The following is a 15,976-nucleotide window of genomic DNA, read 5'->3' as shown; positions in this document are numbered from 1 at the left end:
CGTTATTAGAGGTGATCCTTTCTCACAGGCATCACTGCACTGTAAAATTTATCAGCCGTTTTCCCCCCAGAAGACCTTTTGGCATGTCATATTAGGAAATAGTGCAGGTGTAATTAATGACTTTCTAAAGCCTGACAGTATCAAAGGAGCTTGTAATATCCCTGCTGTTTCTCTGGTATGTGAATTTTAAAACCGAAAACAGAAGCATTGTTAAAAAGTTCCAGTTGGCTGCACTGGTAGTCTAATGGTTTAAGCACAGACCACATCCAACCATTCAGGGTCTTATTTGTGATGGGGACTTTTGTGTCCTGTCACACACCACCTTTCATGTCAAATGTTTCCTGCCTATCAGCAATTTGGTCCTCGAGTAAAAGCCACAATGCCAAACAAAAAGGTAATCCAAGAATGTATAAATGTCTTCCTCTGCAGTATACCTCAGTCTTGAGTCCCCACACACAAAGCCTATTAAGGTCTGAAAGGTTGTTTTCTCAAGTTGTCAACATTTTCTCAAAGAGAGCATGACACATTGCTGTACTCTTACTTTTACAGATAAGGACTACTGTCTTTATCTCTGTCTACAAGCACCAGGGAAAATAAATGTTACCTATGGAAGAATGTCCGTCTCTGCTACTGTAGGTGGGGATGCGCCCCTTTCAGGAAGTTACGTTTTCTGGTTAGCCTATTACGTCACATAATGTCCCAACAATCAAAAAAAAAACAAAAAAAAAAACATGTTAGGAAGCAGCAAATTGGTTGTATGTCGAATAGTTAAAACACGGTTGGACTTTAGAGCTTCGTACACTCCAGGATTTACTTTTGGTACACCGAGATACAAGCTGTTTACATTTGCGTAAATACCCGGATGGGGAACTGAGGAGCAACGTCAGTCGCCTTTGCCAGTTTGAGGCAGATTGAGGTGTATACATGCAAGAGTAAATTAATGATCAGTGAAGTGACACTCGATCATTTGGTTGTAAAATTGGAAAACAGGGAAACAGGATTAGTTGTCATTATGACCCACAAAATATGACGGGTAAGCAGGCAAGTATGCAAAATCCTTTCTCCTCCAACTGGAAATAAGCACATGAGAATACACACAATCTGCATGTCAACATGACATCTGTGAAACATCAGTACTGAAAGGTATTACAAAATGTTTTATAGTAAAGTTTTTATTAAAAAAAAACAAAAAAAACAAAGGCCATGTATACATATTTGTTTGAAATGTTCATGAAATTCTTTCATCTGCTAATTAAGCTTCGACAGAGAATCATTTTACCTTCAAAATGAGACTGCAGAACAATTTTGGATCAAGTGACTTTGTTCTGAAAGCCTTTAATAGAGCAAATTGGACTCTTGATTTCATTCAGTTGGTAAAACAATGTAGAAGGTCATACGGAATAAAACGTTTATGTGCAATCACATGAAATAGAAGCACGTTTTAATGACTCTTGTTTGGTCAGCATGCTTGCTACATTGAACATTGGAGAATAATTTTTCTTCTTTCATTTCTGTAAATATTCAGCAGTCTAGTTAGAATGACCATCCACCTCACAGAGAGTAAGTTTAAGTATTAATTATAAACCAGTGGTTCATGTCTGCTGTTCCAAATATGACGTTTTGTATTAAATTGTTGACAGAAATCAGACATGATTCAAAACCGTGTTATACAAAAAAAGACATGTCTGCATGACATTTGCAAAACTGAACACATATTCAGTCTGGGGAACTGAAGAACAACATCAGTCGCCTTTTCCAGTTTGAGGCAGATTGAGGTGTATACATGCAAGAGTAAATTAAATACCAACTGCAAGTGTAAGTCTGACTTTCAGAAATTAAGCTAACATGTTTACATGTATTTTAAAATTCTGTTTAACTACCATAACATAATACAATCAATCGGCTGTTTTAACATCGCTCATCTGTTTCTGGTGAGTCTCAGTGAAACTACTAATTAGTTAGTTACATAAAGGCTTTGCTCTGGCTTTCTTCTGCATGAGCCCATTTGTAATTGAAATGAACTAGTGAACAACGTTTGCAGAAAGGAAAGCATCATGATGTAGATTTGTAAAAACTCTCAAAGCAAGCTTCAGCACTGTCCACGAGGAGAAGAAAACATCATCTGTTTTCTTTTTATCCTGAAAGCCGAGCCAGGGACGGGGACTGCAAATTAGCCACGTCCAGAAACCTGCATGCATGGCATCTTTGTTTTTAAGCAACGTTCATTATGTGTGTCCCTGCTAAATAAACTAATAAAAGGTCTTAATAAGCATTTCTCAGTTTTCCTGAATGTCTGAAAATCTAAACACTGAATGGCTTCAAAGCATTCTAAGTCATGAGTCAAAATCCAAATCTAAACAAACATTAAGCAGAACACCTCCCATACTAAAACCCAGACCCAGAGTACATCTCCTCAGAACTCAAAGCAGATAAGGTATAATTAAGGTTTCGTCTAATGAATGGTTTTATAATAGACTTCATCTGAAGTCTATTAGTTCAATCTATGCTGTTCTTAAAATTCATTCTTCTGAAACCAGCCTGAGGACTATACTCAACTGTAGAAGGTACATGGAATTCAGCCATCCTTCATTAATTCCTCACACCTGTGGTTTTGCTTGTTTAATACATCAAACGGTCTTATTTCAAAAAAGGCTTTTGTTTCCTTCTTTAGGGTTCTGTACGTGTATCAGACTTCTATCACTACTTCAAACTCTTGTTTAAATAATGAATGGAACACATTTCTGATGCATTCATGTTAATTGTCAACATCTCTGGATATTCCTATTAAAAAGTCTGCAGCATCTCAGCGGAGGCCAAGGTCACAGCTCTAGTAGCTGTCACAATGATGAGTGGTTCTTTCAGCGATGGAGCGTCTGCCCACCAAACAGGGGGGGATTGACAGTTAATCACAAGCACATTACACCTCCGGGATGGGTGGATCTGCAGCCTCCTGCTTTTGGTTCCAGCCTGCCTGTCATTATGATAACTCTGCAGCCTATCAGTGTCGGCCTCAGATTTATCTGCCAGCCACATGACTGTGGCCTCGGCCTGGGCCGAGCCTGGCACCTGTCCATCCATCAGTCTCAAAACCCTCCTGTGACGTGGCACAAACATTCTCTGTCTCTGTACAGGACCCTGCTGCCACACTGCCAACACTAATGTTAAATAGTTAATTCAGTGACTAAAAAGTAAAAAATCTTCCACAAATATGGATCTATGGAAATGCATCCTAACAATCCAGCAGATCCAGAGAGATGCTGCCTTATTGTTGAAAAGCATACAAAGTTTATTTGGACTTGAGTGTTTTTTGAAGGGTTATTGTAGGCGGACAACTTTGCTGATGCCAGTGTTGAAGGCTCTTTTTAGTAAGTTGAGTTATTACTAAAAAAGCATGCTGAAGGCCATTTAAGCAGCATCTGTCGACACTGCTGTGACACAAATTTCAAGATTGGCCGTGTATGTTTGTGAGCAGACTGTTCGTGTGGAGAGGACAGGAGCAAACTGTACAGTATATAGGGGTTGTTTTGCTTGAATGGCTCATTATGCTGATTTATCGCTGTTGACTCTGTTGTCATGGGTTTAGAGCGCCTAGAGCCATACAATTAAACTCACCACAGTGTTGAATTTGAGTGGAGCTTTAGAAACTACAAATATCTTCACAGAACATGTAGCATGACAGTAATGTTAGAAAAAAAATGACCAGGAGGTCCTTTGGACTGTAAAGCAAGTCCAAATTTGCAAACTGTCATTCCTTTCCCTCGTGTGACTAGCTCATTAGCTCTGTGTCAGGACAGATGACCCAAACATAGCGTGCGTTGCTATGCGGCTGCTCCCTCCATTCCTGGAAGCCTCTTATTCTTCCACAGGGGCATGTCGTCATGCTGACATGTTAATGGGATCAGTCATTGATAACAAGTAGCTAATGAAAATCTAATCAGAAAAAACTAGCCCGTCACTGGATTGTTTTCTCTGTCTCCAAATGTCACTCTGTCTCTCCTCTGTGTCCTGCGAGATTTGCAATGTCATCCCTGGAATATATTCATGCATAAATTATATCCTTTTCAGGTCCCTCTGGGCTCGAAATTAAGTGCTTAAAAGAGATTTAAAAGCGCAGATTTTCTTTCTACTGCAGCAATGTTAAATTTAGCTTTTTATGAAGAAAGGGGCGTACAGGAAATGAGTTAATGGAGCCCCATTAATTCATTCTATTTTAACTTCTTCCTCCTGGGGTGTCGAGCAGCAGGACAAAGACTAGGTCAATGCAGCGGTTAAAATAAGGTGTTAAGGAATCTGAGCAGAGAAGGTCAGATGGATCTGACTGCGTAGAAATAAGTCTGTACACGTGCAGCGGCAATGGAAATCCAAAATTGTACCTACAGTTGCATGATGTGGGACAATGTGTTCTACTCTTGTCTCAGTTCATGGCAGTTTTTGCCCTGGGGGGAAAAAGCTAACCAGGATGAAGCCCTGAAGGCCCAAAGGACTGGATTCTGAGGTGAAATAAATGCAGCCTTTACAGAGAAATGTGTGAATGCCCTGTAGGCTTGTAATGTGGGACGGTGATGGGGAGCCATATGTGCATTGTCTGGGACTGAAATGTTAAAGAGCTGCACCTGAGTTACATCGGAACATATGCTCATTGGTGGATTTAACATCATCAGATGTCATGTAAATGCTAAATTAGGAATGTCCCTGCAAATAGACTTTTGATCTAACCTGAGTTTTAGTTCAAGTCTAACATAAGGGAGAGTCATTGTGATTCGTGTCTGAGAATTTGTGAATGCAGAGACAATTTGAGGCTTTAAAAGGCTATCAGTATCTTTTATGTCTCACTGACACATACAGTATCTCACGTACCTAATGGAGAGAGAAACCTATTGATCATGATGGATGATGTTATAAAAAACTCCTCTGAACCTATATTTAAGCGCTGCACTTATCAATATTGTATTTGCTGTTATAAAACCCAGGGCTAATTGTTCTATAGGGGGAGAGAGTGTCTCTGAGGGCAGTGGGATCTTTTCTCTGAGGGGGAGGACCGGCTGATAAAGTGCTGCTGAGCACTTTGAGGCCAGTTATATAGATTTGCACTATAGCCAATATCACAGCTGCACATACTTAAATTAAGTACTGTACAAACAAGCTTTGATACGATGTCTTATTTGTTGATCTGTACATTCATTTTAAACACTTTGATTATCATTATATTTATTTATGATACATGTCCTAATCAGCTAAATTTTATCCGCTGCCCTTGAAGCCCTATGACATGTTCATTTTGTACAACATCACTGAGGGCTTGCACTTTGACCAGACAGCTAATGGTGATGCATGGCTCCTTTGGTGAGAAACTTTATTTGGTTCTACAGACCTGTAGCAGAGACAGAATTAATCAGGGCCGCGCGGTTATCTTGTTTGTCTGTCTGTGTTAGAGGTTATAGCCTGAGCACATGGTTGATTACATCCTTGACCAACCTTGAGAGCCCCAGGGGTGATCTTAGCCTCACTGTCATGAGTGGACACACACTGTTATAGAACACAGGCCGCAGGTAGCAGGCAACTGGAAAATCAGCAAGAAGATCGAAATGAAAGAGGTTTTTTGTGTTTCGCTAACAAATTAAGAGAAACATGAGATCTAGATTATTTTCGGAGTAAAACTTTTAGTGAGTTCCAGTTTGTGTATCAAGGCTCTGTTTTAAGTACATTTTTCTTCCTGAAAGTATTAAAAGAACAATTTGCAATTGTTCTTTTCATTAGCATTGCTGACAGTTGAAGCAGAACTAATCTCTCTTAATGAGTGACTCACTTTATTCATGATAGTCTAGATCTGTGCAGTATGTGAAGGATTTTCTTCGGTTTTGTGGCTGCAGCAGACATCACCTCTGTGTGCCTGGCGGTAGTTCGGATGGACAGCTGGCGCGACAGAATCATTCATGCCTGAAACCGGAAATGTTTCTGCTCATCCCGTGTTACGAGTGAACTCTGACATATGATTTGGACTGAGGAAAAAAAAGTAGTTCCACACTTATTTCTAAAATGCTTTTAGCTTATTAGGACTCACTTATAGTTTAGACGATAGCACGGTGGTTAAGATGACTACATCTAAAATTATTATTGTTCAGGAACAGCCTTGAATTATTACTTTTTATTTCAAGGGATTTCTTATAGGTGTGCATACATTAGACCTAGAACACTGGAGAGCTGTGGCTTTTTACCAGTACAATGAATTGAGATAACCAGACATTGCCATAAGAGTGCATCTTCCTCCCTCCCTCTCATTTCACGTGTCGCTCTTCCGCCTCTCTCAGGGGAAAATCTGGCAGTTGATCCTGAACTGCCTGGAGGACAATTCAAAAGGTCAACACCAGCAGACTGTTAAGAAAATGCACCCTCCTCCCCCTCTCTCTGCTTGGAAAGAAGACAACACTTGCTGACACGGACTTATCTTTCTCAAATGCTCGAAGGCACAGACCCTACTTGGACAAAAGCACCACTTGTATTTCATTTATTTTCTGCTGGAACATCAGTCCTCGGCTGCCCCCCCCCCCTACTCTCTCACTCTCCATTTCTTCCTGGACTGTCCCCAGAGGTGTTGGTAATGGTCTACTAGCCCGCTACTTCAGGGTGATAAAGACCTGCAGAGAAAACCAGTCACAGCTATGGATAAGAATGAGAGGATAAGACTTGGAAGAGTTGAGAGGAGAAATTGAGGATTAGTTGTTCAAAGAGAAGACAAAGGAAAAGCACTAAAAGAAAGGTTAAAATTGCCCCTTGGCACTTTACAGCCCAGTACAATATTGTCTGTCACCTTTTGGTCTAATTTTTCATTTTAAATTAGAAACCAGAATGCTGCAAATCCAGATCAGAAGAAGATGAAAAAGAATAATGATTTATTGAATATTGTTCTTTTATTAAGAGTTAGAAAAAAATAACAGAGGATATTGTAGTTGGATTTAATCTGTGGTCTGTGAGAAATACCATAACCAGAGGGCATTTAGTTTCAGAGAACACAAAACATCAATACTTACTGAACTTTGAATATTTTAAAAGTTGTGTGTGTGTGTGTGTGTGTGTGTGTGTGTGAGAGAGAGAGAGAGAGAGAGAGAGAGAGAGAGAGAAGCTGTGTGATGGATGACAGCGGTGATAATGAAAAATGATATGAAGGGAGGAGAATGAGTATGAAGGAGGTGGAGTTGTGAATGATAGAACAAGAGGGGGTGAAAATGAGATTAGGTTCCTCACTTCAGGTGGCATGTCAGCCTCAGGGATGGAGAAGCTGTAAGTCATGCATGCGCTGATACAAAGCTGCCAGGCTGCTCTATTGATCCAGCCACAATGGAGAAGGCTCTAATGCAACTAACGTTAATGTTTCCACTTATCTGACATGGTGTGAGAGTGTGTGTGTGTGTGTGTGTGTGTGTGTGTGTGCGTGTGCGGGCGTGTGTGAGCGTGTCTGTAAGCAGACATGTTATCTGTTAAAGTGAATGTCAATCTTTTTTTCTTTTTCTTTTTAAATGAATATGCCTTACTTTGTCCAGAATCTCTGGATTTTTTTAAAGTTTTCTACCTTTTTTCTTTTTATCCTCACTGAGTTGTGTGAGTGTGGTTTTTTTTTTTTAAACTACCCCCCAAAGAGTCAATCATAGAGCTTATCAGTTTTAACCTAGCATGTCAGGTAGCTTAATTTTGGATGTCAATGTTTTTGAAAGCAGTGTGCATTAAATCAGTGTAAGGGTTCAGGTGCCTGCATGTTAAGAGTTTGTTGTTTATTTTGGAATTTTCTTAAACCCAAAACATGAAAAGCAGCCATCTCATGACACTAACGTTAGCTTAGAAAACTGTTAGCTTAGAAAACTGTCAGCTAAACTGACGATTGCCTTATTTGTCTTTTTGTGACAATCAAGGATTTGTTGATTTTTCCTTCACAGAGGGTTGGGAAAAGTCATGGGCAAAGGAAATTATTTCAAAATGTAGGATTCAGGATTGGGGAAGGTAGAAGTGTTATTTTAAAAAGTAGAACAGATTGGACAGTATTGTAAGTCTCCAGTTTGTGAGGAGGTTTGCTAACACAACTTGTTAAAGGGGAAACGGTTCAAATCTAGACAAAGCTACTTCTTGATATTAAGACACAACTGTACTTTTCTTTTTGATCATAAGGTCAGCCTCCTGGCGGGACTGCTGTCATTGCTTGTGATAAGTTGATTAAGTCAGAGTGGTGTCTTATTGGTTTTTCTCCCTGTGTGAGACCTTTCATTTCAGGAAGGAACTAGTCCGTCCTCTCAACGGGTTTCCTTTTATCGAAGCCTCCATCAGTGTTTCTCACTGGCATTCTTTTCAAAGATTGAGAAGATCATACGGCTTAACACAATGTAAAATCCAACAAAGACTTGTTTTGTTCTTGTGACGCTAATTGCTAATAAACACATTAATTTCTGGTGTTAGCGATGAGGCTTTAATGTCTGGATTAAACGCTCTTATTGCTCTGTGAACGGCTTTAATACATGATGAGGATATTTTACATTTGGGAGCCAATTCTCTCACAGTGAGACAAAACATCAGGGACATAACAACACTAATGTGCCTTTTCAGACCGATGACCAGAGCTCCACTTTAGCACTTATTTTTTATTTTTTATTTTTTTCCCCTTATGTCTGTGCTCAAGGTTATTGCTGTTGCAGCAAATAAACAGTTTGAGAGACATCAGCCCTTCAGATTGAAAACCTTTATGACCTTCCAAGAACGGAGCACAGGGTTGAATTAAAGGCACCTACCACTATATTCAGGCCTTTTGTTCCTTTGGCTTCTTGCCTATTTGACATTGCTTTCACTTTGACTAGAAAAATATTCCCATATATATTTTCCCCCTTTTTTTAAATTCTATTTTATTCTCTAATGCTTACACCTTTGCATCTTACACAAGCTTTCCCTTTTCTCTGTTTTCCTGTCTCTGTCTTCTGACCTCACTGTATGGAATGCTGCACAAACACAAACCCCGCCCTCTTGTTTGTCGTCCTCCTCTCCATTCTTAGTCTGCTTCAGATAGTGTCACCTCCAGCCAGTGACCAGGTTGCAGTCCAGCCTGTGGCCCGTATGAATTATGATGTGCTCGATCAGTCCAAATCTTGTTACGGATGTTCTTTTGCCCTTGGGAAGGGGCATCAATAGATAGATGGGACTTTATCAGATTTCACGGTGCTTTGGCGTATAATTCATGAAAGATGCTGTCTCTTGTGTAGAGGGGTTATGCTTGGTAGCACTAAACACTAAACACAGTTTGCTCTGATTAGCTCTTTATTTGTTTACCAGTCTTAACTTTTATCATTATGGAAATGTGAACAAAGTTATGTTCATGAAAAGCATAACAAAGATGCAGAGTGAATCAATTATAATATGAGAAGATAACAAACATAATTTAACAAATAGACACTCGGTTCACAGAGAAAGACGTGACCTGCACAGTTAATACCAGATTAAAAAAGGCAATTCATCAATTAAAAGTGAGTTAAAAATGTGTTTACCAATGGACATAGAAGATATAATAATACATAAGATCTACAATACAGATGAATCCATACCGTAGCAAACAGTAGCACCTGCTCACCCTACAGCTAATGAGTGAACAGTATCATGGCATTTACACCAGTCTACAAAGTAGGAGCAACATGTCATGGGAGCTTTACATATTGCAGTATGCTATAATAAACTAATTGAATAGATTGCAAGCACAAGTGGCAGTGGCAGTGGACTGACAGCTGACAGCTTCAGTTTGCAGAACAAAGAGACTGTCAGAAGTCTCCTGTTAGACAAACAAAAACACAACTCTGCTCGAGAGCAGATGACAAACTGAAGGTTACAGTGAAAGTGTGCAATCATCAACTTGTTTATTATAAAAGCTACCAGCTTCAAGTCGAGGGGGTACTTTTCAGATAAATCCAAGCATTTCTATGAGTGTTAGAGAGAAGTTGTCACTTTGTGTGGTCAAGGCTCAGACCACTTTTTTTTTACTTCTGTATAATAAGTCGATAAAAAGTTACACATTCCTCATGTCCACAACTTTCTCTGGACGTGTTTACCCAATCTCAAGGTAACATCTTTGTTGACTTTACATGAATTGTAAGGCTCATCAGTTAGAAAAAAATCCACACTTAAATGTATTTGAGCTTGAATAAGTAGTCTTCTGACTACTCAAGGTGCTTTTACACCGCATGTCAAATCTACCCATTCTCACACACAGATGGCAGTGGTTGCTATGTAGTGAGATAATTAGAAGTAATGAACCAGAAGTTCCCCCTTTGGAATTAATAAAGTATATAAAATTAAATTAAAAAGTAACTGATCCCATTCATATGCCGACGAAGTAGCTGGAGCAATTAGTTGTTAAGTTTCTTGTCCAAGGACACATCGTACATGTTGCCACAGGAGCTGGGGATTGAACCCTCGACTTCTGGTTGAGAGACGACGACTGTACCAACTGAACCACAGCGGCCCCAAAGACAGTTATTCTTTATAAATGGAAAGAAAATGCTAAAACTATTTAACAAATTCCTGTACTGCATTATGAATTCAACATGTTTTATTTTAAAACTTTCCATCAAGTGAAGCCTCCTCAAATATTCTCCTAGGTTTGTCCGCTGTTGAGCTCTTCCTCTCTTAAACTGTAACCCCCCCCCTCTCATCACAAAGCTTCTTTTTTCTTGGATGCTTTTTATGTTTTCCCATCAAAGACTGTATCACAGTGGCTACCCACACTTACCATTGCTCTGGCAATGCAATCATTGCTGGTTGACTTGAAAGGCAGCCCTGCTGGTGTGCCAACATGGGAATGTGACCACAGACACCAGATTTAAAAAACGCTGATGTACTTAGGAATACAGATAAATATATCTCTGGATAATAAGCTTGAGCTTTCACTATGCCAGCACTAATTTTTTTTTTCTTCGATGTGTTCAATTTCAATCCACTTGTTTTTTTGTTTTTCAAATTCCTACTCTCTTATTTTGAAGTTAAGATAATTTAATTTTTAGACTGATGTTCAGCCAAGACAAACAATGTGAACATTTTACCTCTTCACTCTGGGTTCCTTACCATTATGTGTTCAGGGCCTACATCTGAAATGTCACAATATGTAATTCAAGGACATTTCTTTCTACTGCATCACATTCACTCACCTACAGCACCGTATGAAAAAGATGACTTCACCTATCTTCGATTTGAATCTCAAAGGAGGTCAGAGAGCAGCAGAATAACTGCTTTATGTGTCTCTGCATCACATTAAAGTAAATTGCAAAGTCAACAGAAAGGTGTTAATAATGTCTATATATAAAAAAGAGGGCACACTTCCAGGATATAACACACAGTGAGGACAGTCTGGCTGCCACACTTCAGACCTTTGCTATTGTTTTATGAGTCCCTTGTGGGCCTGCAGGGTGCAAGAGAGGAGATGGATCCTGAAAGATCTAATTAAGCCAGAGCCAAATGAGAGTGCCGAGATCTCAAGCCCAGGACGAGACACAAATCAGGGGATGTTGACAGTCGGCTGCAGGGCAATGGGGCTTTACAGGAAGAGGCTGCACTCTCGCCTGCAGCTAACGGCCGTCTTTGCTTCTCTGTGGTCCTCGTTTTAACGATCTTTATTGCTAGAGGGCCAAAGGTTGTGAATCTCAATCTCATTATGTAGAACACCAGCCTGCGAAGTTACACGTTTTGTCTTCTTTGCACTTAAACAGGTCATTAGTGTTTTCTCAGTAGCCGGGCGATGATGCTAAAAAACAGATGAGTCCAACAGGTGTCTTGATTTTTATGTAGTCAACTGAGAGAAAGTAATTGTCGCGCCTTAAAAATAAAACTTCTAACTGATAACATCTTCGTCTCAGCGGTCACTCATTAAGGAGCAATTGTGGTTTCTTGCTTCCTAATTTCATTTTACAGACGGTGGAGGAAGTAAAGAATTATTTCCCTGTCTGACAATCTAGCATTCACATGCTGTAACATCTGAGTACAGAATAAATGTCTTCTGGACACCTGGCGCCATGTCTGCCACTGTCTGCTCTCATGGGCTCTTTTTCTGACGGAGAACAGAAAGACCTTGGAGTACAGAGACAACAGGCTTGATTATGAGAGTACATAGGAAGGTCTCCCAACATTGCTGTGCTAATCACGTTAGCGGGCGCAGACTTGAGGCGGGACAGATGCTAGGCAAAGGGCAATGGGGTTATGTTATCCTGATTAGAGGAAGCTTCGGGGGGTTTGTGAATCTGGTTTGCTACCTCTGCATCACCTTGCAGTGGGAAAACTGCAGCTGTTTCTTTGTGTCTCGATCAGACTGTTGGCTTATTCTTCCAGCTTTCACTCGTATCTATCTCCAGTATTCACCAGAAGTAGTGCCTCAGCCAACACCGATTTGTGTCTTTTTATTCTATAGGGCACATTTCTTTTCCTGTTATCAACCACCCACACACAGACTGGGAGAATTCTGTCTTTTTTTCTTGTTGATTCACCCTGCTTAAAGTGGTGAAAAGTGTATTTGCTGCTTTGTGACATGTTGGCTTTGGTTAATGTGAGTAATTCCCTCAGTGGCTCATGAAAAAAACCTCCAGCATTTATCTATAAATCTGCACCACTCAAGTAAACTGTAATATAGACATATTCACAGCTTAAAGGCTGATGATTCTTTGTCAAATGTTTGTCATCCTAGCTACCAAAAAGTGTCCTTTTAACTCATTGTACTGATACACAAGAGGTAAAAAACAAGCGCACTGATACACAGCGCACATAGGAGGCCATTACTCTGTTTCCCTGAAATAGCCTTCCATTTTAAATGAATAAACATGTATATCTATTTAAATAAAACACACCGATATGAAAGAAAACCTGGCTAAAGATGTTTTTCTTCATCTGAATGAGACGAGCTTTGCAGGCTCTGCAAGCGTCCGTTGGGCAGCTTTTAATTTCCAATTTAAAAGTATTCAACGCTGCAGGCGTCCTCGCTGCTTGTCAACTTTCGAAATTCATGCTTCATTGCAAAAAAATGTGTAGATGTGATTCATATGCATATATGACAGCCGGTGTACAGGGAACACTATTATTTAAAATAAACCAAAAATTACATTGCATCTGAGTTGGAAAATAGCATATACCGACCGGTTCAATTATACACGGCTTGGCTTCAAATTAAACCGTCCTCACTTTTAATAACTTTTGTTATTGGTATTCAGAACATGATCTTTCTCTTAATATACATACCTAAGCATACAGAGTTTGGTCAGTTGTATAAAAAAATGTCATTAAAGTATTAGAATAAATAACTGAGGGCTTGAATCTTTTCCTTTCAGGATCCTATTTGTTGGTGAACTCCTCCCAGCATGCTGTGGGTCACCGTGCTCAGCTGCTGCTGCAGACGCTGAGTGAAAACGACACTCACTGCGTCCAGTTCAGCTACTTTCTGTATAGTCGGGATGGCCACAGTCCAGGGGCCCTGAAGGCGTATGTGAGAGTGAACGGCGGCCCGCTCGGTAGTCCGGTTTGGAACGTATCAGGGTCTCACGCCAAGCAGTGGCACCAGGTGGAGCTGGCTGTCAGCACCTTCTGGCCTAATGAATACCAGGTACGTACTAACTCATGGCTTTGTTCCCTGGGGATTTAATGAAGGAACATAATACTGTAACACTGATGAGTTATACATCTAAAAGAGGTTTCGTTTTCACCAAGAAGATCTGGAGACACATTAACAGACATCTTAAGCAGCTGAAAAATGTAACACAGTAAGGCTCTGTTGATCACTATTCAATTTAGCCTTAAGGTGAATCTGGTGTTAATTACTTACATTTGCAATTTAATTAGCATTGATTCCCCTGTGAATGTAGCCACTGTTAGCGCTAAAGGGCCCTAACTGGGTGTGTTGTGGGAAAGCCTGGTAGAGATTCCTCCTGTGCAGAGAGAATCTCGCCGTCCCCATCCATTGGCATAGCATTACCTACTTAAGGCACACAAACATTGACTAGCATCTACTGTGGGTGCCTGCTATGCTGTCCTCTGTAGACTGCACAGTCAGGTAAGCACAATTGATATCCATCAATTAATTTAATTTCTTTTTTTCTGCAAACTCTGCAGAGCTGTCAAAAAGCAATTAGTTTGAGTAGTGTGCATTTTAAGAAGTGTCAATCCCCCCCAGACTTAATGAAATCATGTTGGGCCCTGAAAGATCTGACCTTGTAAGTAATAGTCGCCTGTTCCGTTGAGTGACACTTCGTCATCAGATGTAAATATTTTCAACATTATTACAAATACGTGAAATGTATACATACAGAACCTGTCAAAGATTGAAGTCAAAGTTTTGTCGCGATGCTGAATGCACAGGGATATGTATGCAGTTGCTGATGGATGCAGTGAGAGGTGAGCTGTGATCTCTGTGTTATAAAACAGACCCAAAAAGCACTTTTCTGCCCGACCATTACATCAGTACAGCCAAATCATTAAAGTCATAATCACTCATTTGATCCTGTTTTCACCTTTCTCTGTCCAGTATTACAGCAGAGGGTCAATTTGCCGCTGTACTTAGAGGTTTTATTCTTCAGTGAAGTTGACTCATTGGTGAGACAAACTGGGGCTGTGGCTCTGACTGAGAGCCTCCACCAAGAAGACAGAGGTTTTAAAATGCGTTCATCTAGGTATAAAGGCTGTCTTTATAATGTAAGAGAAAGATATGAGTCGAACACTTCAATAAATAAAAGCAGCGTATCTTGTCATAGAACGATTTAAACCATGAATGTCCAAGTTTTTATGTAACGTGGCTGAAAACAGAGTGTTCCCTTTTATTGGATTAAGTTTGGTCACCAGGGCCGAGGAGTTCAACATTTTAATTATCAGGACTTTGCAAATCCATTTTTTTCCATTCAGGATCCATCCATTTCACTTTTGTGTTCATTGGATTAGATCTCCCTGAACTTAATCCAAATTTGTCAAGATTACCGAACCGAGATGAACAAAGCTCTAAATGGGACTATACTAATATTTAAGTCATTAGCAAGGAAAGACTGAGGGTAAGCATATGGTTTGACCATATGGTTGTTCTTGGATCGACTGCCTTCCCCTGGGTTTAGGTGGTCCAGGGTATCCTTTTTTTTCCTTTTTTTTTTATCAACTCCTTCCTCAGTGTTTAAAAAAATCCTGCTAAAGGTTAGACCCAAAACAAAACTTGATGAAGTGATCTAATCTGATGAAATATATTTGTTCCCACCTAAACAACCTATCCTCATTAATTCATTTAATCCCTCCGCCAACATCTGATAATATACATCTCCAACAGCTTGTCCCAGGTATTGTCACTAGAAGAAGAAAAGGATTACATTTGAATTATTGCAGTGAGTGAGGAATCTTTGTCTCTTGTTCCACATTTGACTTCACTCTGCTAAGCTTGTGCTCATTATTAGTACAAAGCAGCCCCTCCGCCCCCCCCAAAGGAAAAAAAAAAAAAAAAGTCACATAGTACAGCTTACATTGCTAATCCCTCTGCAGTCAAAAACCTCATCACAGTGGAATGACACAAGGTCTCGCTTTGCAACACGCAGACAAAACAGAAACTGGTCAAATGAGTGAAAGGCGGAATGTTTTCCTGAATAGTCCTCTGTCGTTAACCAGGTCTACACACACCATGATAACAATAGGAGGCTGTTGAAGTTTTCTCACGGTTTTCTTGAGATTTATCAGACTTGTAGCTTTAAAACATGTCAGCTGCCCCTTCTGTGTCTTTAACACCAAAGGGTTTGAGTCATATCAGCTCTTTATCTAATTTAATTTTACAGGTATTAGACAGGCAGATATACCCTGTCATTAAACTATAGCAGCAAGCTTTTTTTAAGCACATGTGGAAAATATATACTTCTTATCATTATCTCTGCAGCCAAATAAATCCCATTACCGTTGATTTTGGAGATGGCTCTCTTATCCACAGGTTGTCCCTGCCTTATTAGATTTCAGT

General features: G+C 39.9%; 1 protein-coding gene across 6 annotated transcripts in view; it reads left to right on the top strand.

Annotated features, from left to right (window-relative positions):
* ptprub (protein tyrosine phosphatase receptor type Ub) overlaps window positions 1-15,976 on the top strand; it is a 147,862-nt gene that overhangs the window by 62,497 nt on the left and 69,389 nt on the right. For all 6 annotated transcript variants that reach the window (XM_079344468.1, XM_079344464.1, XM_079344467.1 and 3 more), the window contains exon 3: window positions 13,332-13,603. In XM_079344468.1, the coding sequence (XP_079200594.1) occupies window positions 13,332-13,603 (272 nt within the window). The remainder of the gene's footprint in view (window positions 1-13,331; window positions 13,604-15,976) is intronic.

This window comes from Symphodus melops, assembly GCF_947650265.1.
Source record: "Symphodus melops genome assembly, chromosome: 5".
Classification (NCBI taxonomy): domain Eukaryota; kingdom Metazoa; phylum Chordata; class Actinopteri; order Labriformes; family Labridae; genus Symphodus; species Symphodus melops.
This window is presented reverse-complemented; position numbering and strand designations above follow the sequence as displayed.